The sequence below is a fragment of the Homalodisca vitripennis genome, chromosome 7, assembly GCF_021130785.1.
Source record: "Homalodisca vitripennis isolate AUS2020 chromosome 7, UT_GWSS_2.1, whole genome shotgun sequence".
In the NCBI taxonomy this organism is placed as follows: Eukaryota; Metazoa; Arthropoda; class Insecta; order Hemiptera; family Cicadellidae; genus Homalodisca; species Homalodisca vitripennis.
Window position 1 is genome coordinate 144261536 of NC_060213.1, and position 25917 is coordinate 144287452.

The following is a 25917-nucleotide window of genomic DNA, read 5'->3' on the forward strand; positions in this document are numbered from 1 at the left end:
AAAAAAAATATTAGGTATGCAGTCAGTAATGTAATTCAGATATAACATACTAATTTATTTATACTATAAATGGAATGAGTATTATAACACCCAACTTAGTTGTCTTTTGACAAAAGCCTTTTTGTCCGAGAGACAAGGTAAAATCTTTACTAGCAGTTAACCACGGACACTGACGTAATATGTGCTTAGAATATGCTTACTTCCGATTAGAAGTTACATAGAACCCCATTACTTATAACATGGTAAGTGCGTTATCAGCACGGCTAAGTTCTACTCTGGCCTATACCGATTCAATTGTTACTAAAACGACTGGAGCTATTCATAAAAGTATAGTGGATTGTTGGAGAGAAAATCAGTTATTTTACGATACTTCTAAACATATGTTAAGCTCTCTCGCCAAAACACTTCTTCAGTTATTAAAAATTAATACATAAACTAATTAAAAAATTACAATATCTCCAATTACTATTGATTATCTCAAGAGTGTACAGAATGTCATCTAAAACAATACGCCCATGGTCGTGGTTTTACTACACGAATAGCGTGCAAATCCAAGGGTGACTGCTAGTTGTATTTATAAATATTACCTAATCTTAAATCAGAGATTCCTCCCTACACCCTATACATACAACTGATGAGTGGCGAGGATTCAGAGGCTTGGTGGCAAGACGGTGGGGAGTGTTGACTTTTCCATGGGTCTGTTTGGACTCCACTTTCATGAGGAGTGTTATGCTGTTTTTTAATCAGTTGTAATCTGTATATACAATTATGTCGTGTATTGCAATTATGTTGTTAAGCTGTATACTCTGATAGGTAAATTTTTCTGTTGCTCTTGTTTTTGTTTATCTTTTCTTGCGATTCTATAGGATTTCTTACAGCTATATTTGTTACTGTTATTGCAGTTTTTTATCGTACATTTTTGTACTTGTTACTTTGTATTTTTTCGTGCTTACTGTCTACTATCTAACTTGCACTTTTATTTTTAAAAGAGCATCATTGGAATAAATAAACCTCCAACAACAACCTCCGCTAAAACGTAATTAGCTGACATTCGATTTCATTCTTAGAAGACATTTCTCCATCGATTCATACGGACTATTATCATAAGATATGAATAATAACAATCTTTAACGTCTGACAACTTGGAAGATCATGATAATGACGATGACTGTTTTTAAAACGAGTTTTATTTTGGTTTCACAGAATAGACCTTACTTTCCTTACTAATCTGTAAAATTGAGGTTTTATGACAGTAAACGTAATGAATCACTTCCATAAATTAACAATAACATAATAACACAGCAGTAATCAGTAATCTGTATTGTATCTTTTGAAAATATAAATCCGTTCATCCGTATTCATTGAGATATGAACTGCATTGAGATTTAAATCGAGGCAAAACTACAATTTTATTTAACCAGTGGTGTGTATATGAAAAAATTTACATTTTATACCTATTTAGTGTAACATGCAATAATATTGTGCTTTTCATTCAAAAAAGCTAAAAGTATTACAGCCTTTAATAGTAATAAGTTAGTAGTATGTAGTAGTAGTAGTAGTACAGGCACTTAAGTTGTAAAGTACCCTAATTGTACCTTACTAGACTAACAGAAGTTACCTAGTGGTCCGCATAACCTTAACACCGACATTCAAACTCGACTAAGGATCTAAAATATTGACGACAGGAGAGTACCCCATCAGCGAGTCTACGTCAGCCCATTAGGTATAGTTTGCTGAGGCAGCTCGGTGCTGAATACGTTCAGCGTCATCAGTTGGTGTATACTCTGTTCGTCTTACTGTAACTGTTGAATAACAAGATACGAGATTTCTTTGTATAATATAAACACTGTATCACATTGATTGTGTATAAATAACCATACTTGTTTCTTATACACAAGAAATTATATCTCACGTAAAAGGAATATTGAATTTAGATCTGTAGATGACAAAACGTTTACAAAGTTTGCAAAGATTTAAGATCAAGTCCTGATAGAGTGAGAATGAGCATTGCAATAAATATAACAAGCTAAAAAATACAGAAAGTGAGAAAATATTCCTATTAAAAACGTCTGTGACCTATATGTATATTACTTAGTCAAAAATTAAGTGATATATAACTAATATTCGTAACGTAAAATCTGAACAAATATTAAAAAGCGAGCTATTCACATTTATCTTGGAGCAAGACTTTAGTCTCCGAAGTAAAAGTATCATGTAAATAAATATTAATTTTACCTAAATTCACCTAATACTGTCTATTTCTTTATGACAAAATTAGTATACCTTTAACTGACTAAAACGACCAGTAAATACATTAAATATACATTATTGCAACAAATCTTTGTTGCATGTACTATGAACAGCACGAAATTTAATATATGTTTTGTACCAGTTCCACTTTCTCTAGGAACGGGTTGTATAGTTCCTAACGAAAAGGAAAAGCTCCGTAAGAGCTACGTATTTATTACCCATAATAGAGCTAAGGTTGGAAATTTTTATTTAATCTACCAATCCTTCCCACCATAGCATAGCTCTGTTATGTGCAGAAAACTCAGTTGCACCGCCATGCTTTGATATCGTTCCTACATCATCGTAGAGCACTCAACTACGCCCTTGATGAGACAATGATACTTTTTCACCTAAATTTCACTATATTTTATAGTCTAGTTGTCTTTTATGTACTAAGTAATTTTTCAGCTTCGTTACCGAATTTTTTTCAGACGGATGTGAATATAGAGTCCAGGAGTCAAGTCTGACACAGTGTCAGGTTTTAGATGCTGCACAAAGCGGAATGTGAACTGAAGCAAAATCCATAGTGTACCATTATGTGATGTGATTATTTTCGCATGGATAACGATAATAAATACTGATATTTGACTGTCACAGGTTGTATCAGAAACGTAAGCTTAAGTTAGCAATGAACTAATGATGCTTGTCAGATACAGTTGAAACGTACATCACGAGTTAAAACGATTGTTACACGGGCAGTAATGAGTGAGGACAAGCCAGTGAAGAGAGTAATATAGTTAGCTCCAGACAGTTTGACACAATCAGCACGAGTTAAAATGATTGTTACACGGGCAGTAATGAGTGACAAGCCGGTGAAAAGAGTAATATAGTAACTCAGATACAGTTGAAACTTATAGCACGAGTTAAAACGATTGTTACACGGGCAGTAATGAGTGAGGACAAGCCAGTGAAGAGAGTAATATAGTTAGCTCCAGACAGTTTGACACAATCAGCACGAGTTAAAATGATTGTTACACGGGCAGTAATGAGTGACAAGCCGGTGAAAAGAGTAATATAGTAACTCAGATACAGTTGAAACTTATAGCACGAGTTAAAATGATTGTTACACGGGCAGTAATGAGTGACGACAAGCCAGTGAAGAGAGTAATATAGTTAACTCAGATACAGTTGAAACGTATAGCACGAGTTAAAATGATTGTAACACGGGCAGTAATGAGTGACGACAAGCCAGTGAAGAGAGTAATATAGTTAACTCAGATACAGTTGAAACGTATAGCACGAGTTAAAACGATTGTTACACGGGCAGTAATGAGTGAGGACAAGCCAGTGAAGAGAGTAATATAGTTAGCTCCAGACAGTTTGACACAATCAGCACGAGTTAAAATGATTGTTACACGGGCAGTAATGAGTGACAAGCCGGTGAAAAGAGTAATATAGTAACTCAGATACAGTTGAAACTTATAGCACGAGTTAAAATGATTGTTACACGGGCAGTAATGAGTGACGACAAGCCAGTGAAGAGAGTAATATAGTTAACTCAGATACAGTTGAAACGTATAGCACGAGTTAAAATGATTGTAACACGGGCAGTAATGAGTGACAAGCCGGTGAAAAGAGTAATATAGTAACTCAGATACAGTTGAAACGTATAGCACGAGTTAAAATGATTGTTACACGGGCAGTAATGAGTGACGACAAGCCAGTGAAGAGAGTAATATAGTTAACTCAGATACAGTTGAAACGTATAGCACGAGTTAAAATGATTGTTACACGGGCAGTAATGAGTGACAAGCCGGTGAAAAGAGTAATATAGTTAACTCAGATACAGTTGAAACGTATAGCACGAGTTAAAATGATTGTTACACGGGCAGTAATGAGTGACAAGCCGGTGAAAAGAGTAATATAGTAACTCAGATACAGTTGAAACGTATAGCACGAGTTAAAATGATTGTTACACGGGCAGTAATGAGTGACGACAAGCCAGTGAAGAGAGTAATATAGTAACTCAGATACAGTTGAAACGTATAGCACGAGTTAAAATGATTGTTACACGGGCAGTAATGAGTGACAAGCCGGTGAAAAGAGTAATATAGTAACTCAGATACAGTTGAAACGTATAGCACGAGTTAAAATGATTGTTACACGGGCAGTAATGAGTGACGACAAGCCAGTGAAGAGAGTAATATAGTTAACTCCAGACAGTTTGACACAATCAGGCTGATATTGCAGTTCCGGTACTCAGCACGCTCTAGTGGGCACTGCTGTAATTACTGATCTCCGATATTAATTTTCTGCTAATAAATCTTAATAAAGGCGACTTGCAATATTATTATTTCGAAGGTAATGAGATTTGAGTTTAATTATTTTATTTAGTTTTAAATCCACCATTATACTATTAAAAATACTATAATTTATATGAATAATTATATCGATATATACATAAAAACTGTATTAATTTTTGTTATTTCCATATACAAACCAAGAAGAAAAGTCAAGTATTTTGGCTTACATACACATTTCCTTGTACGATCAATGGAATCAAGCCTAACCAAATTGCAACAAATTGTTTATAAAAAGTTCTACGTTGAAATAAATGCAAATTTTTATTAAATAGTTATTACTTAACAGTTTTATCTATGATTTACAAATACTTCTTTCAGTATCACAAATTAAATCGTAAAAACTGCGTCATTGATCACAAGTTACACAACCGTAACACCTTACTCAATGACTGGCGATCTCTATAACATGGTAGCTGTTCAAAGATTCATACTACAAAGTAAAAAATCTCTAGTCACGTTTCCCTACCAATCTTGTACCATTCTTCGTCAGTGCTAATTGTTCTGTCTTGTTCATGAGGCACAACCCTTCTAATCTAGATGTCACTCTCTGAATCGAGTGCTAACCTGTTGGGAAGTCAGCTGATTTAAACTGAAACGAACTGAAAATATTCCCGTTCCGAAATGCTTCACAGAATTAGGGCGCAGATATTAAGTCAAGAAACTGGGTTATTTTATTTTCATTATATTTAAAATTATCCCCAGACTGTCGACGAGATCAAGTTTACGTATTAAAATTATGACTATTAAAGGTCTTGTAATCCAGCATCAAACCAAGGATGGTGGAATATACAGATAGACAGTTAAGCCCCTACCATGTATGACGGAAACTCATGGTAGCTATGGAAACCTATCACTCGAGAGTCTAGAGAAATTTCATTTTCGTTTGTCCCTCGGCATATCTTGAACGTGAACTGACCTACGAATTCAGTTTTACGAATATTCAAGAGACGATGGTGCATGTCACTCCATGTGAATTTGCTGAGCGTTTGCGAATATCTTTACTTTTAAATTGATATTATGTTGGGTAACCAAGATGGCAACGTGAAAATTGTAAAACAGTAAATGCGTATAGAAACTGAATCAATCATATAGGATTTTAATGAGTGAAATGTTTATGATAGAGTAGAAAGAAATGATAGTAAAGTGGAAATTCGATGTTAAAAGTCGGTGACAATATTTAATTACAGGTTATTCTTTCTTTGTAGTTCCAGAACTGATGTTTGCTGTGAAATATAACTGAAATAACAAAAATGGTGTTGTATCACCTGGCAAGATATCTCAGGAAAAATTTAATCTATATGTAAGAATGTACTATATGTTATGGTGCATGTCAAACCATGAAATTTGGCCATATTTTCATACACTATTATAATTAGTGTATAAATGTACGTAACTGAGAGTTCAATAGTGTACTTGTTTGCGGTTCAGGATATTTGTCTGGCCGAATGTAGTGTTAAGGAGTTATTAATGATTTAAGCTAACACATCTATAGAGGTTAAGGAGCTCTTAGTCAAAATGAGTAGATGAAACGATTGTCACAAAAAGCGATCTTAGAAATGTCTGACTCTGTTGCCATAATGTTTGGCCTCAACAGTTTTAGGGCTGGTTCAGTGATATGGTATATACACCATTACCACTTTGGACAAGAAGATACAGAAACTTAGTGACTGCACTTAATCCTGAAAGGAACTTTACGCTTGCTTTAAGAGTGATAAGATTTCCAGGGTAAGTAATATTGGTAATTAATGCTGCCTTCTGTTGGCATCACATGAACAGATATAGCGGGCTCTATATCTCAGTCACGTGATCCGGAGACATGTAAGCTCTGTTTATTCTCATCCTGCTAAAGCAGATAGGAAAAGGTACCCCTTAGTTTTTAGCCCTCAACAACCGTTAACAAAAAGGGAGCACGACCCACTAAACAATTCCTCACAGTAGACTAGATATCTTGATTAACACTTTTACCGAAATTTTGGACATTTGCGGTTAGTGATGTGCCGCTCTTGGAAATCTATGCGGACACTCAGACACTAGTTTCGCATTGGTGTTTGTCTGGGAGGAATCAGCCAGCAAGAAGTGAACCCTCCTGTATAACTAACCCTCCTGAGTACACGACCCTCCTGAGTACACAACCCTCCTGTATACGTAACCATCCTGAGTACATAACCCTCCTGGTATACATGTTACTGGCCTCGTGCCTCTTTAAATCAACAGCCTCAGATAATTCAGATCATTGTATCACTCCAGTAATAGTGCCTAATAAGAATTATTTGAGTGTCCTCGAAAATGCATGACCAAAGAAACGAGTCATCTGTAACAATGACTATAGTTGAACTCATCTACGCCGTTACTAGTGTTTATTAAGCGAAGGTTACATAAAGCAGAACATAAATACATTAACTAAACTATAAGGTCCACCAACAAACGAAGTTACGTAACAATTTTCACGGTAGGAATACGTCAAGGACTCAGTAATCTTAAGGTGTGGGTTGGCTCAGTAACTCTGCAAGGTAGTTAGACTCCTGTCTGCGCTTATTGACGTTTCGAATTACTTAACCGCCTTCTAATCAAGGTGGGACTAGTTTCTACAAGACCAGCCGAGTAAATCATTAATGACAGAAACAGTCACAGCTCACCTCAGATCTAACAGCAGTCATCGATCTATAGAGAAACTCTGCAAGGTAGTAAGACTCCTGTCTGCTCTAATTGACGTTTCGAATTACTTAACCGCCTTCTAATCAAGGTGGGACTAGTTCCAACAAGACCAGCCGAGTAAATCATTAATGACAGAAACAGTCACAGCTCACCTCAGATCTAACAGCAGTCATCGATCTATAGAGAAACTCTGCAAGGTAGTAAGACTCCTGTCCGCTCTTATTGACGTTTGGAATTACTTAACCGCCTTCTAATCAAGGTGGGACTAGTTCCAACAAGACCAGCCGAGTAAATCATTAATGACAGAAACAGTCACAGCTCACCTCAGATCTAACAGCAGTCATCGATCTATAGAGAAACTCTGCAAGGTAGTAAGACTCCTGTCTGCTCTCATTGACGTTTCGAATTACTTAACCGCCTTCTAATCAAGGTGGGACTAGTTCCAACAAGACCAGCCGAGTAAATCATTAATGACAGAAACAGTCACAGCTCACCTCAGATCTAACAGCAGTCATCGATCTATAGAGAAACTCTGCAAGGTAGTAAGACTCCTGTCTGCTCTTATTGACGTTTCGAATTACTTAACCGCCTTCTAATCAAGGTGGGACTAGTTTCAACAAGACCAGCCGAGTAAATCATTAATGACAGAAACAGTCACAGCTCACCTCAGATCTAACAGCAGTCAACGATCTATAGAGTAACTCTATCAATGGCATCGAACTTTATCACATAATTTTAATTTAATTTCTTAACAGCATGACTTTAAGTAATTCACTATGGTTGTACTGTTTTGACCTTTGAATATTTATGACTGAAGAGTACTTAAATTTATTCTTTACTTCCGCAATCAGCTGCTTACTTTGTATATGTATACACATAATCTTTTCGTTTATCTATTTCCGTATTACTCGCGTATCCTCTAATCGAGTATTAACCACCCTATTAGAGTAAAAGCCGAGATCCAGCACGCTCTGTATGAGACACGAATAAAGGTATGTACTGTACATTTCATAAATAATTCATCTTTCATTCATTATAAATATGATACAAATCACTAAGTAATATAATATTATAGACTATTTTTTAATAATTTCTTGTTAATATTAAGATTATTTTATGAATTTTTGTTATGAATTATTAATATTATTTTCATCCACCTCGTCACCGAATGTATAATTTTAATCAGTTCAATTTAAAATTTAATAACGGTTAAATTCCACAATCTTAATTATGTCCACAATTATGACAGGTGTTTAAAAAATTTAATAATTCTTTTCAATATTTTGCTATCAAAATTATCTTCAAACCGTCTTAATGATTTATTTAAAGAATACAAGAAGACTATAAGCAAGAAGGGTGTATAATTGAAAACTAACAGTTGTGTTCCTGCCACCTCATCATTCTCAATTTTACTAGGCTAGTGAACTGACTCAAATTTGGGGACTGACACAACTTGTTTTCTATTCCCCTTAAAACCAGTGGTTGTATACCCACAGTCCAACTTTTATTAGGCTACACAGAGCCACAGAGTTGGCATTCCCCACTTTAAAGCCCTTTTGATAAAATCTCTGTGCCGAAGAACATTCTTTTTTTTTTTGTAGGACCGAACCTTCACTACTTATTCTTAACAGAACCACATCCATAGAATTTCAACTTATTCTATTGGAATTAGTCCAGGATACAGTGCTCATCCAAAATTTTAAGAGATACTTTTTAATAATACATTTAACATTTATCATCATTCTCAACATTTTCAATTTTTAAAACTTTAATAAACTTATTACATAATTAAAATCCTACACGATCAATAACCCCCTGTGTAAAGATCTTCCTGAAAAACCTACTAGCTGGCAGATCATTATTTAAACATCAATTTAATAATATGTTTATAAAATAAATTAAATTCCCAATTTCAATAATATACCAGAACCCCAAAATATTGCAATTATTACCTTTTTATATTTTAACCATGTGTATTAAAATTATCTAACAATAATTAAATTGAATGAAAATATTCTATATTCATTGTAAAGAAAACAAATCAGGTTATAGTATTAATGATTATAGTTCACTGTAGTATATATAATAATAAAACAAAATATAATAGTAAGAGTACGTTAAATAGTTAAGTATTGATTCAAAGTTTATTGCTCGGATTATGCCGATCTTCAAAATTAATTCACAGCATCGCAACCTGTACGAACATAAAATTCTATATCGGCAATGTTAAATTTACAAAATATTCCTTTTTCTCAAGAACCGGTAAAAATATCTACTTCCAATTTCATATTGAACTAACATTATTTTTATGTTAAGGGACATGGCACAACGTTTTTATTGTTTATATTTTTTTACTATTTACTCGACATAAATACACCATGGTTATGTTTTTACGAAAGCCTAAAACGGTATAAATATATTTTAGAATAACGAGTTATGTTTTCTTAACAGTAATTTATATTTCGTGAATAAGACTGTTAAGGCACATTATACAACTTCCTGAAGCAATTATTTCAGTAATGAAACCTACATTAAAGACCTGACTAATAAATCTTTATTTCGCAGATAGCTTCGAGGGAAGAATAAAAACCTGAATCCTACAACATTCATTTTGAAGAGAAAAAATAAAACCAGGTTTTTCCAGAAATGCCGCTATTAATGTTGGAGTAAAATTTATGATGCCTAAATAGCTATCAGTAAAATAAAGTTGGTATCAGTAGGACTGATTTGCTGAATTCTCTAGGCCTAAATAAGTGAAGTGTTGTTGAAATTGTTATAGATATGAAATACGTCTGTTTTTATTTCACTAGTTGTTTTTTGTTACCATAATTTTGTCATACAATTGCTACCAGCACAATTCAAGACGCGTTTTGTTACACATTTTCTAACACATAACGATAGAAAATGTCCAAAATATTATTATCCGTTAAAAAAAAACTTCAAAACAAACCGTTACAAAAGAACTTTTTAACTACTTTAACTTACGGTCCGGGAAATACAGGGTGGTATATTACTGTACACATTTTAAGATTGAAATTCGTTCCAAGAAATTCGCTCCAATTAAGTCATTCTTGCTTCAGAAGTGTCCCCCCTAATATTACCAATATCAACTATTATAATTTTATGTTCAATACAGTAAAGCAATAAGACAAATCCTATCTTTTGAAAAATATTAAACACAGAACACTAATTAAAATTACAACTCTCATATTAATTTGACATCTGTTTAAATGGTTCACATGTGTAAATTTAATTGTTTGCTAAATCTTAGAGGTTAATTTTCACACTAATGCTGGTTTAAACCGAAACACGTGTCTGAAATAAAACAATTTTCAAAAAGGGTTTTAGTTCACGATTCATTATTATAGCAGTAAAACAAATAAACACAACATAAATGCCTAAAATTTATTCAATATATTCTAACACTGTACTTACTGTATAAATATAATGGAAGCCATTGTCGTAATCGTTATAGGTTATAATTTAAAAAAAACAGCATGCAGTTATGTATAGTAACAAAATAGAGGTAAAAAATGTTGCATGTTATATTTTATTGCCAGTTAAAATGTTCTTTGAATCACTGTGTTACAGAACAACCTAAATTCGGAAGGCTGATTGAGTGATTGGTACTAATTAATTAATTTGTATCCGCCGGTTGGTGGCTTCAATCTGACAAAGGCATCTCGTCGAGTTAGTTCGGGTGGAAATAATTGAATTAATCCAACCAGCAGCGATCTATTTATCCATATTAAAACCCACGCTAAATCCCTATATTCAAATTATTTAGTTGTATTATTTATAATTTTTCGGTGATTTTATTTTTGTTCTGCAATGTTTAAAAGCGTATTATAATGTAAATACTTATTATTTTATGAATAAAGTAGTTAGTTGCTAGTATCTAAGAACTTATTATTCAGCTTGCAATACCGGGACGAAGTATTTTTCTTTTACCCAGCCTTTTTAAATGGTAAAACAGTAAATAATGATCTGCTCCTAAGAGAAGAGTTGTGTTTCAAGGTTCCAGATGATTATTCAAAATAATATAATACCAAACAGGAGGTTCGTTAGTACAATTGAAATAAGATAATTAATTACTCAGTATGATGTACAGTACTATGCTGTATAGTAATGTATAAACGAATACGATTAATAAAACTTGATATGTCTCGTATTTCCAGTAGTATTGAAAGTTTCTTCTAATGACTGAACACGGTCAAGCTTTGCCTGTATCGGTTACACGAGATAGCCTATCCAGTGCCATTTAAATTAAGGCAGGTCAAAACTGAGCGTTCAGACTGCCATCTGTGGAGTGAGAGACTCAGACAGTAAATATTTAACGGCTAAAGTCACAGTTTGTGGCGCAGCCCTAGCGTGGGACCTCGGAACTAACTGAAATAATTCGACGGTGAGTGATTAATCTTCACGATTAACTAATACAATCAGAATATGTTTCAAAATTGTTGTAAAACTCATAAAGTCCAAGGAAATTGAGTGAATATCGTAATGTCTACGAAAAAGGGCACAGAAAACACTATTGCTACGTCAAATAGGATATAAGCAGGTCACAATTACTTCAGTAATCACATGCTGACTATGACATGGTGATACAAACACGCGAAGTAATTCACGCTGAAACCGTCATGGAATAATTGCGCTTCAATGCCAGTGTACCGTTAGATTAGTGTATGCAGCCTACAACACAGCATTGGCTATAATGTTGAGTTTGCATACTCCTAACTAGGGTCTGATTATTTATTGTAGCATAGCTAACTCGTGTTAAATCTTCTAACTTCTCCTATACAACTCACCAAACAAAGTCCACATATAATCTCCAACTTACCTATAACAAAAAATATACTTTTCAGCATTGTATTTTATGCAAACCTAAATATAACATAAAAAGCACAAGCATTCTCCATTTCCTTTTGAAATATCATATTAAGTAACAATTAGCTTTGATCGTCTCTTTCAAAACACCAAAGTACTATAAAATTCCACTAAAAATGATTTTAATACTAATATCTATTCATTAGTATTAAAGATGAAATAATGAGTTTATTCCTCCACAAAAATCCTATTTACAACCATCTACATTATAGGAATATACACTACCACTTCATCCAGTAGTGAGGCAGCACAATAATAGAAAAATGTTTATTACCTAGAGTCCAAACACTTCTTTATAGACTGCTCAATCCGTGCCGCCTGCTAATCACTTTACTTAATCTTATCAATACAATTGCCTTATTTGACTAATGTATTTGCGACTCATGCTTCAAGATATTACATCTTTCTCTTGTCACTATATTAAGGAAACGAACGTTTAATGGCAAAAAAATATAATTAATATAACACGTATACAAAAAAAGAATACATCAATGAGGTAATAACTAAATAATCAAACTGTCTAGAGTTTAACAAAATAAATAATAACGACGAGAAAACAATAAATAAACCGACAAAAAATTTGTAATTATACAAGTGTATACAAGTATACTGTTTAAGAAACTGATATAATTATTTTAAAATAAACATTTATTAAACTTCATAATAAACAATTTTACTGTGCTACACTTTCCCTTCAAAAGGCAGTTGATTAAGTATTTCGGCCCAAAATAATTAAAAGGATGTCTAAACAACGATTTGTTTACTTTAGGCGCTGTAAAAATGTTTTGTACTAAATTACTAGTTCTATATATTGCATTTATTGTGCCTGTATTACCACTTCTTAAAATAGAAGAATCTTTGCGCCTTAAAACACAAAAAGATGTTGCAAAGGTAATATTCTTAAATGGCAAAATAGGGGAAAGAAGTTTCACGCTTACGTTTCTGAAAATAATTGTTTTTATCACTCTGAATAACACGTATTAAAAAAAATATATATTTAAAAGTTCCTCCCCAGCATTGTATCGCATACTTCGACTGGGTGCGTATTACTTAAAGTTTTCTGTACTATGATTCACTACTTTATCTAACTTCATCTTTTGATACATTTACTGTCCTTTGGCTGGACACCATAGAGATTAAAAATGTATTGTTTTAGAAAAATCAAGTACAAATACTTCGAAGTGAGTAACAAATTAGTATTTCATATGCGTGCTCAATTGTTTTCACAACAACGACCGCATCAATATCATCGCCGTAATTTTATGAAGTTGAATCTGTTATTGATATTTTCTCGAAGTTGTGAAACTGATAATGCAAAAGTATAAATTTAATTCTTCCTCAAATACATGCATTTAGTAATGATTTAATATTTTCACGTTTACTCTCAGTAAATTTAAACATCTAACCGAATAGAGCTATTACCATATACTCATATAACCTATAAACCTATATAATACAATACTTGCAGAGTGATTGAATAACTGCACATACACATTCTTTTCACTCGAATACTATAATGTAATTTCATTTAAAACCTATTTATTATATGCATTAATTTTGCAAGAAGGTGCGTAATACACGTGTCTAAAATATTTTTATTTCAAAAATATGGCACTATACCTTGTCAAACAATTCCAAAATATTGTAGATCCACTGCATGTTTCAGAATCGTTCTCTCATCAGGTAGTTTAAACGTTTTCAACACAAATTTAAAGTAACACAAGATACAAACAACAGAAAATAAATAAGAACACACGCACATGACACACGGACAGTACAACACACACACACACACACACACACACACACACACAAAACACACGGAGAGTACGGTACACACGCACAAGACCGAGCGGACACTAAACAGGTCGAACACTGCAGTTCTTGTCTCTTGGTTTATCAACTGAAGATAAGATAATGTATCTTCCGAGAATACTGTCAACTAAACTGTAGATCCTCGTTTAAAATATTACCGTTTGATACTTTGAAATGTTTATCTTTTATTTGTGTAAACCTTTCTAATTTGCCATTAATTGTTCCGATATTGTGACTGGTGTTAGTAAGATGCTGCGCAAAAGACAATTTGTTTTTGTATAACGAGAGTTGGGACGATGTTCTTTTAATCCGGTTTTCAACCCTTTCCCTGTTTGCCCCATGTGTATATATGCTGTCACAGCCACTATATATTAATTGTAGACACCGGTACAATTGTTTAGCTGTTCCCATACATGTTAAGAATGTTAAGTAGTCTGTTATTGGTTTCAAATGTCAAATGTTTATCTGAATCTTTCAGTGTTTTTCTGAGTCCATGTTGTATTGTCTGGCTATGCTCAACAAAAGTAGAAGATTTGTTTTGGTTATCATCCATGCAGTGGTCTTCTTTGTGGATATTTTTATTTTTATGTCATAAAATAATTTTCTCCCCTACATCATTTTTGTACTCATACGATGTGTGAGTATGTTTTATTATACTGACTTCACTAATTTAGTTCTTCTGACAACGTTACGTTTAAAAGACGATGAATCATGGAACTTTTTGCGGCAATTTTTTGTGAATATGGGTGGAAAGTTGTGGAGTGTATGGTGTGGTCTAAAGAAGTAGGTGTCATGTATGTATTGTATTCCAACTTATTTTCGTTGAGAACGTGGGGCACTTAGGTGTCTAATTTAATTTTTCTAGTACTTATGGTGATTGAAAAACAAAATATAGTGCAACTCCGTTTAGATCTCTGTGGGCTTTAGATTTCAATAAAAGTGCTTTCTTTCTATATATGTCATGAGGCATGTGTGTGTCAAATTTAACATTTGTAGGACTTTACAGAGTTGAAAAACAAAATATAATCATTGCAGGGGATGCAACCCCATTACAATCCCCATACATGTTTGATCTTTATGCAAATGCTTTAGTAGTTATATTTCAGCCACTACGCATATACGTACCATATTTAAACTTGATGGTATATTGAGGAGTTAGATAATTAGTGGACGTCTAACCAAGTAAAATAAATTATTAGTGTTTAAGCCACTAAAAAAGCTGTTCTGGACAAGAATAAAACTCTGAATAGCTATAAAGAAACATACGTTGCGAACAGAAATAATTTAATTAGTACGAAGGACAGGATAACTACCACAAATATTGTTGTTTAGTTTATGAATATATGCAGGTCACAAGCTGAGAGAGCTCTTACATAATTCAGCCCTCCTTTCCTTTCATCTCTGTATCTTCAGCGATACATGAACCAAGTATAAATTTACTTGGGCTACCATTACTTTATCATTTTATGAATCTCATTATTACAATAAATATTAGTTTATCAAAAATTATTAAATGCATAAATTTATTACTTTATATTAAAAATTCATAAAAACTAAATATTTTTACGTTATATCTAACAAAGTACCATTAATCCAGTACGTTACCTGCACACGTTACAGGCTTTACTAAAGTTGCGTGAACAGTTTCACGTCTTAACCGAAATGTGTCCCTATGTAAAATGCTAAAATTGTTTAATATTATTTATTTTAAGTGGATTCGCAGATATTTATATTCTAAAATATTTTGTTGCTGTCATGTTTACACGTAAAAATAAAGTAAATCTCCGAGAGATGCATAAACGAAATCGATGTTGCCCATAGAGAAATGAAGAAAATTGTAATTCCAATTCTCAGTTCGTTCTGGTGATGTCAAAAGGCCATGATGTCAGAAATGACACGACCCCGGCACTCGAATGATACACTTCGCTAACGCTCAGCTAATAATTGGTAATTGTAGTGTTCGTTCGGTCACTTTAAGCATAAACATACTGGTGCAATTTAAAAATTACAGGAATTACAACAGTAATGTATGTTAGAATTAACGAGAAACTGCATTTTTATGTAACCTCATTTTAAAAGGAAGTTAGCCGAGGTCATCATTTTCATCAATTACTCTAACTCTTCATCTGGTGACATTTTTGCTTTTAATACTCTTGTACGTAACATGTAACGGAAATGTATCCTTTTGTCCAAACTGAATTCACTGTACAAAACTGTAGCAATGGACATAGTTAAGTAAAATCTTCACCAAGCAGGAGAATAGGAGTTAGATTTTTCAAATGTATTGATCTCACTATAAAATAAATGCAGTTTTACAAATAGTACCACTACCACCACTGGTACAGAACTTTGACACCATTAGGAACGCTTTGTGATAGATAACATTCGCAGATCCAAATATAAAATAAATGCATATATTACAAATAGTACCAACTACCACCACTGGTAACAGAACTTTGACACCATTAGGAACGCTTTGTGATAGATACATTCTGCTCGCAGATCAAATATAAAATAAATGCAGTTTTACAAAATAGTACCACTACCACCACTGGTACAGAAACTTTGACACCATTAGGAACGCTTTTGTGATAGATAACATTCGCAGATCAAATATAAAATAAATGCAGTTTTACAAAATAGTTACCACTACTACCACTGGTACAGAACTTTGACACCATTAGGAACGCTTGTGATAGATAACATTCGCAGATCAAATATAAAATAAATGCAGTTTTACAAATTAGTACCACGACTACCTACTGGTACAGAAACTTGACACCATTATGAACGCATTGTGATAGATAACATTCGCAGATCAAATATAAATATAAATGCAGTTTTACAAATAGTACCACTACTACCACTGGTACAGAACTTTGACACCATTAGGAACGCTTTGTGATAGATAACATTCGCAGATACAAATATAAAATAAATGCAGTTTTACAAATAGTTAACCATACACCACTGGTACAGAACTTTGACTACCATTTTAGGAACGCTTTGCCGGTGATAGATAACATTCGCAGATCAAAATATAAAATAAATGCAGTTTTACAAATAGTACCACTACTCCCACTGGTACAAGAACTTTTGACACCATTAGGAACGCTTTGTGATAGATAACATTCGCAGGATCAAATATAAAAATAAATGCATAGTTTTACAAAAAGTACCACTACTACCACTGGTACAGAACTTTGAACACACATTAGGAACGCTTTGTGATAGATAAACATTCGCAGATCAAATATAAAATAAATGCAGTTTTACAAATAGTACCACTACTACCACTGGTACAGAACTTTGACACCATATTAGGAACGCTTTGTGATAGATAACATTCGCAGATCAAATATAAAATAAATGCAGTTTTACAAATAGTACCACGACTACCACCAACTGGTACAGAACTTTGACATCCAATTAGGAACGCATTGTAGATAGATAACATTCGCAGATCAAATATAAAATAAATGCAGTTTTACAAAATAGTACCACTACTACCACTGGTACAGAACTTTGACACCATTAGGAACGCTTTGTGATAGATAACAATTCGCAGATCAAATATAAAATAAATGCAGTTTTACAAATAGTACCACTACTTACCACTGGTACAGAACTTTGAAACACCATTAGGAACGCTTTGTGATAGATAACAATTCGCAGATCAAGATATAAAAATAAAGTGCAGTTTTACAAATAGTACCACTACTACCACTGCGTACAGAACTTTGACACCATTTAGGAACGCTTTGTGATAGATAAACATTCGCAGATCAAATATAAAATAAATGCAGTTTTACAATAGTACCACTACAACCACTGGTACAGAACTTTGACACCATTAGGAACGCTTTGTGATAGATAACATTCGCAGATCAAATATAAAATAAATGCAGTTTTACAAATAGTACCACATACCACCACTGGTACATGAACTTTGACACCATTTAGGAACGCTTTGTGATAGATAACATTCGCAGATCAAATATAAAATAAATGCAGTTTTACAAATCTGTACCACTACCACCACTGGTACAGAACTTTGACACCATTAGGAACGCTTTTGTGATAGATAACATTCGCAGATCAAATAAAAAATCAAATGCAGTTTTACAAATAGTACCACTACTACCACTGGTACAGAACTTTGACATCCATTAGGAAACGCTTTGTGATAGATAAATCATTCGCATGATCAAATATAAAATAAATGCAGTTTTACAAATAGTACCACTACCACACAGGTACAGGAAACTTGACACCATTAGGAAACGCTTTGTGATAGATAACATTCGCGAGATCAAATATAAAATAAATGCCAGTAGTTTTTACAAATAGTACCACTACCACCACTGGTACAGAACTTTGACACCATTAGGAACGCTTTGTGATAGATAACATTCGCAGATCAAATATAAATATAAATGCAGTTTTACAAATGAGTACCATAACCTACCACTGGTTACAGAACTTTGACACCATTAAGAGACGCTTTGTGATAGATAACATTCGAGCAGATCAAATATAAAATAAATGCAGTTTTACAATAGTACCACTACCACCACTGGTACAGAACTTTGACACATTAGGAACGCTTGTGTGATAGATAACATTCGCAGATCAAATATAAAATAAATGCAGTTTTACAAATAGTACCACTACCACCACTGGAACAGAACTTTGACACCATTAGGAACGCTTTGTGATAGATAACATTCGCAGATCAAATATAAAATAAATGCAGTTTTTACAAATAGTACCACTACTACCACTGGTACAGAACTTTGACACAATTAGGAAAACGGCTCTTGTGAGAAGATAACATTCGCAGATCAAATATAAAATAACAATGCAGTTTTACAAATAGTACCACTACCACCACTGGTTACAGAACTTTGACACCATTAGGAACGCTTTGTGATAGATAACATTCGCAGATCAAATATAAAATAAATGCAGTTTTACAAATAGTACCTACTACCACCACAGGTACAGAAACTTTGACACACATTAAGGAACGCTTTGTGATAGAGATAACATTCGCAGTTAAAATATAAAATAAATGCAGTTTTACAATAGTACCACTCTACCACTGGTACAGAACTTTGACACCATTAGGAACGCTTTGTGATAGAAAAACATTCGCAGATCAAATATAAAATAAATGCAGTTTTTACAAATAGTACCTCTCACTACCACTGCGGTACAGAATTTTGACACCATTAGGAACGCTTTGTGAGTACGATAACAATCGCAGATCAAAATATAAAAAAAAATGCAGTTTTACAAAATAGTAACCACAACCCCACCACTGGTACAGAACTTTGACACATTGGAACGCTTGTGATAGATAAACATTCGCAGATCAAATATAAAATAAATGCAGTTTTTACAAATTGTACCACTACCACCACTGGTACATACATCTTTGACACCATTAGGAACGCTTTGTGATAGATAACATTCGCAGATCAAATATAAAATAAATGCAGTTTTACAAATAGTACCACTACCACCACTGGTACAGAACTTTGACACCATTAGGAACGCTTTGTGATAGATAACATTCGCAGATCAAATATAAAATGTCCATAAAATGTATACTTACTTAAACGGTTTGATGTATAGTTATTTTGAGTTAATTTCTTATAATTTGATTAGCGTCAGGGGTTATTTATAGTCTGAGGAAATTAATCAAGAGGGCATAACACACCGTCCAGGATATAGTCCTTGGAACCCCCAGGCGTATCCTCAGGTAAGTAAAAAGACCATACTAGCTTATTTGAAAAGTTTGAATTTACATACAACAATGCATTATCATGGCAACGGGTATCTGAAATACGACAAAGGTACTAAACTCTTATCTGTTCTTTCATTCATTTTGGCAACACTGAAATTTCCCGTTGAATTAACACTGTAATATTAATTCTTTTTAATGGTCATACCTACAATCTTAAATGTTATGAACATTTTAGTTTTAGCTTAAAATATTGGCCTGGTAAAACGGTTGTAAGCAAGAAATCGGACCCTCCCTGTACTAGAATTTTATTGGCTGTCATGCATTACGCCAAATGGATAGTGTGGTCAAGCAATGCTTTTCATGCGACGAACTATATACGATGAAGACAAGAGACTGTGCACTCTTCGCGATACTCTCGTATTTATTGTGGTAGTCTCTATTGGGGTTGGTTCCCCTCTCGTTAGCTAAAAATAAAAGCAGACAACTGTTGTCCCCCCCATTAGTCTCTCCGTCTCCAGACGCCCTTTCAAGCCACAAGTATTGTGTGCCGCAGCCCTGGTGAAGCAGACTGCGTTGTGCTTCATTTCTCTCCGCTACAGACAATGTCATATTCACAAGTTTCAGTGCACCTACAGACTTACTTTTCAGCCGAACAATTTAACAGTGTCCGAAGATTACTCCGTAGTTCGTGTTTTTGGTGAAACCCGTGTTCGGTGTAGCCCGTGTTTAGTGAAGCTCGTGTTTGATGAAGCATGTGTTTGGTGAAGCCCGTGTTTAATGCAGCCCTTGTTTGGTTACGGATGTGTTTGAAGAAGCCCGTGCTTGATGAAACGTGTGTTTTATGAATCCCGTGCTTGATGTAGCCCGTATTTGGTGAAGTCCGTATCTGGTGAAGCATGTGTTTGTTGAAGCCCGTGCTTGATTAATCCCGTGCTTGTTGAAGCCCGTGATGGGTGAAACATGTATTAGGCGAATCCCGTATTTGGTGAAGCCCGTGTTTGTGGCATGCATGTGTTTGATGAAGCCCGTGTTTGATGAAGCATGTATTCGGTGCATCCCGTATTTGGTGAAAGCTGTATTTGGTGAAGCCCTCGTTTGGTGAAGCATGTATTTGGTGAAGCATGTGTTTGATGAAGCCCGTGCTTGGTGAACCCATTGCTTCTTGAAGTCAGTGTTTGGTGAAGCCCATGCTTGATAAACCACGTGCTTTATGAACCCGTGCTTGGTGAATCTCGTGTTTGGTAAAGCCCGTGCTTGGTGAAGCCCGTGCTTGGTGAAGCCCGTGTTGATGAAGCATGTATTTGGTGAATCCTGTGTTTGGCGAGGCCCGTGTTTGATGAAGCATGTCTTTATGAAGCCCGTGCTTTTAGTAGCCGGTGCTTGGTGAAGCCTGTATTTGATGAAGCATGTATTTGGTGAAGTACGTGTTTGGTGATGTACGTCTTCGGTGAAGTAGTACGTGTTTGGTGAACCCCCAGTTTGGTGAAGCGTGTGTCTGGTGAAGCGTGTGTCTGGTGAAGCGCGTGCTTAGTGAAGCGCGTGCTTGGTGAAGGCTGTGTTTAGTGAAGCCCGTGTTTGGTGAAGCCCGTGTTTAGTGAAGCCTATGTTGCAGGTGACCAGACATCTTCCCTCCTTGGACAGTTGGCAAGCCTATCTACTGTTACATGCACACTCTCACAGAAGTAAGGCATAAAATGTATCACTCTACGTACACCTGTCAGTCTTCCTAGTTTAAATTTGTTATCGTTACCATCGCCAGTATGTATATTTGTCTGCGAATCAATATCATAACTAATCGTGTTACATTATTCTCATAATCTAAATATTGTTCATCACTAACGCGGTAAGTGTTACGCGGTAACTACTAAACTCACTAATTAAATATCACGTTGTTTATTATCTATCCTTCAAGTGCTTAAAAAAATATCTTTTAGAGATTTCAGAAGCACTGATTTGATTAGAAACGATATTTGAAAATATGGGCTACTGGTCTTTCATGAGATTTCCAAACGACTTTTCCGTAACAAACGTTGAGCACAAAATCATTCTCCAAGTGTCACGTATTTGTATATTTCGGAAATCTATACTTTTAAATACCAGAAACCCTAATCACACCATCAAAAAATGTTTTGGTAATGCATCTGATAATTTATTTACATTTCTTGAATTATTTAATAAATATTAAAATAATAAAGTGGATCTTCAAAACACAGAGCTCCGAATTGATAATTTCTTAGTTAGTATCTTTGGGGTAGACCAGTTCATATATTGCTAATATTTAATAAAACCATTTACGATATGTTAATAAATAAAAAATGTGCTGTAATGTGAACATGTTTTAGAATATATAGTTTGGTTGTTTGATGCAATATTCCAGTAAGGTAAGATGTATTTCAATCACTGCAAAACGTTAAACTAGTTACTACATCTGACACGTGGTTTTTGGTCAAGTAAATTGTCTGTAAAGGTAGATTTATATTTTAGCATTTAAATATTTACGTTCGTTATTCACACAAATTTGCTACCAATAAACAATTTACAAAAAAACATTAAAACCCCTTGTATAGTTTCTTATAAAATAATACAAAAAGAAAAATTATGTGCCTATATTTGTATAACCGGGAAGGCATTGTTCATCTATAATGTGTGTATTCTTCCACTTGGTTTAGTACTCGGTAAGTAGCAAACGGAAATTATCTTCAATATCAAATCCCCCAACTTGTATAGCGTACCACCGCTCTTACCACAAACGATGATATGATCCATGTAGACTGAGTGATGCTGTGTTGTGGTTATGTATAACTCTGCTCTGCAACCTAAACATTCATGTCTAGAGATATCTAAAAAATATCAACAATATAATCTATCGGAAGTTTTAAAATAACAATATCATTACTTATTGGCTGAGATTAGCGAAGTCAGTTACTCGAGGGGTTAGAATCATTCCGTATCTATGTCTCAAGGGAGCTGATCCATAGACTTCAACTCCTATACGAAGCTTAATTTATATATTATTGTAACATCTAGTTCAGTGGTGACGCAAATCAGTCTATGATGTTTGGCTAAGCTTTAATGAACATTATGGCATTGGAGTTATGGGAAACCGTGAATGCAAAGAATGAATTTCAGAAGAAATACATTTTTTAAGTCAACTGAGTAGAGCCACACGACATTTTAACATGACACATTAATTTATATATTTATTTAATCAACGGCAAACAGCCAGATATATACTGATAATAAAAATATGGACTTTATGATATTACAACCGTTGTTGGTACTTGATAACCCGTTAGAATATTGTATAAATAAAAAACGATAGCAATACTCATAGTAATGATAACCCATTAGAATAATGTATAAATAACAAACAGATAACAATACTCATAGTAATACAATAACAAAATATAATTACTCTAAGGCCAAATACTTAGATTGATAGACCAAAAAATGAATAACAGAGATACAGATTTGAAAGCCATAACAAGTCATTCAGTGACAACAACAGCAGACATAGTGAGGGGGGAAATAAAACATTACTTCATGTAAGTTCAATAAATAAAAGTAACAATATAATTACAACCAGAAACAAAATGAATATAACAAGAAAACCAAAACGAAAAATGGTGGAATCCTGCAGAACACGCGTATAAGTTCCGTACATACTTCAGGCACCAGAGGAGAGCATATCAAATACACGCCTGCGATTCTGAGGGATGCTGTCGCAGAACTAGTCTCACTCCGAAGCCATACGATTTCCACGGTGAATGAACCTCTTTAGATGATTGTAGAAGTCGAAGTTCGTTGTGTTGTGTCTGTGACTTAGCAGGTCTCGGGATCTGCTGTTGGATGGAATCCTGAAATTTATTTCAGCCAGGGGTCCGGGGCACTGCATCCGACCATTAATGGTCCTCAGCAGAAGTATGACGTCAGCAACATCACGACGCAAGGCAAGGGATAGAAGATCGCATATATGCAAAGTAACAACCACATAAAAACAAACCAATTAAACAAAACATGTATTTGTATCATATGGAAAAATAGGCTCCCCGAAAAAGATTTTATATTTAGACTATAAATTATGGATGAAAATTATTTAATACATAGTTAAGAATGAATTGTGTGGTGATATGTCCAGCCACGAGATTTAGCTGAACACCTACAATCCCGTGGGCTGGTTAAACTTCTCTTTTATCTGCTGGGGGTGGATGTTAGAAAAGTCTATCTGACTCTCTTCAGGATAATAACCGTGTTATGCGAAACTTAAATTTGCGTAGTTATACCTTATAGTACTGCAGTTTATGTATCATATACCAATACTATCAATTTATTTAAGAGGGTCTCATAATGTCCTCCCCATAACATGTTCCGTATATTTAGTTATCCTTTCATTTTTAGCATTTATATTCAAAACTCTAATGGCTTTCAAAATATAAAATTTGTGAAATCTTATGAAATACTAATATTGAGGACCTAATAATTTAGAGATAGAGGGAGAAAAAGAGCGACAGTGGGTGGAGGACAAAAAAGAGATAAACGTGAATCATCAGGGACACTGTGTATTGTTCGTTAATTATGTGACTCGCGTGTGACAGAGCGCGGCGTGTCAATCGAATCAAAGGTCATCTAAAAAACTGTAGGAAGCTTTATCATTGTTTCATTTGATATATTAATACATACATTTCGTTTTCGTTGTATTGAAAATGTTATATAACTCAATTGAATTAAATTTTATATACAATAAAAGGTACGTGACTTCTTTTGATTCATCAATATCTTTAGAGATAACAAATGTCAATAGTATAGATCGAATAGTCACATTTATTTGTTCTGAAATACCTTTTTCCATAAAGAAAATGAAAATTCGAGCGTGACCTTAGGGTTAATTCCGTTCCGGTTATGTAAAATATGACTGATTGTAACATGTATATAACATGTATTTATTTTAATTTTCAATTTATGTGCATACTAGCGTGTATGCTACTGTATATATTACTGTATTTTCTATGCTCATAATACATCTTTCAACGCAGTTCACCCTTTGGTAACCAACAAAATAAATTACTTCAAGAAGTAATTTAGAAACAAATTTTAAAATTTCTGTTGGGCAAAGCAAAAAGTTTTCGACTAAGTGGAAAAAACAAACTAGTTAAGAACGTGTCTTTATACTGTAGACTTATTTTACATATTTCATTTACATAATATTGTTGTTTGGAGATTGGGGTCTGAAAGAAACCACTAAAATGTGCAAATGGAATAACAAAGTATACAGAAGCGAATGTTGGTATAGGTTTTTTTGTGATTTCGCTGCAAATATGTCAGTGTTCTAGAGCCATGAGGCACATAGAACAGTTACAGCTAAACTTGTTCTTTAACACCGTGCAATAATAGGGACTATTTAGTTGCTAACTAACCATGACGTAACATGTTAACTGGATCTCAAAACGTTTTGTTGTTGGAAACATATTACTAGGTGCCAAATTCACCATTGGTGTAAATTCCACGCAACAGTTTATTATAACAAAATACCGATTAGTAAAATAACTTGCTGTATATTTGTGGAATAAATCAGATGTATTATTTTACATCACGTATCATTTCTAAAACATGCACCATGCAAAAAATCCAGTTTTTATGTGGAAATTGTTATGTACGTGTGGGTGGATCAGAGATGTACAAGATAGTATAAGACAAAGTAGTGGATTTTCCTCGTTATAAGAACAATAGAAGGCTGGAGAGTGGAAGTCACACAGACGGCCGCCCTACTGGCACTCTTCACTCTTCACTCTTCAGTCTTCAGTCAAGGAAGTATTTGTTTGTTGAGAATAACATGAATTACATTGCCAATATGCCGGATACCAACGTTTACGTATACTATTTCTACTTATAAAACCCTCAATGATTGATTCTTTTGCATAAATACATTGAAGACTCTTGTTTCTTTAAATCCAATACTTATATTTATTGAAATAAATCTTACTAAATATTTTTAATATTTATACACATATAACTGGTGAACTTTTAATAACATATTTGGTGCTCCAGGTTGTAAACTCCAAAACATACAACTACTACTACTACTATGTTTTACTAACAGCTTGTTTTTGTCTGAATTTAATTACTTTATGCATGATAATGTATGAAGATTTTATAATAGTTTAATCTACTTTTCCTGGAGGGAACGGTTTGTTTATATCTGATCACAAACATCATATA

At 34.0% G+C, this 25917-nt stretch overlaps 1 protein-coding gene across 1 annotated transcript in view; it reads right to left on the reverse strand.

Moving 5' to 3' along the window:
- The window catches only part of LOC124366449 (acetylcholine receptor subunit alpha-like 1), a 727733-nt gene extending 713773 nt beyond the window's left edge, over positions 1–13960 (reverse strand). The window contains exon 1 of the mRNA XM_046823015.1: positions 13755–13960. Coding sequence (XP_046678971.1) covers positions 13755–13793 — 39 coding nt within the window. The 5' untranslated portion in view covers positions 13794–13960. The remainder of the gene's footprint in view (positions 1–13754) is intronic.
- Between the last annotated feature and the right edge of the window lie 11957 nt (positions 13961–25917).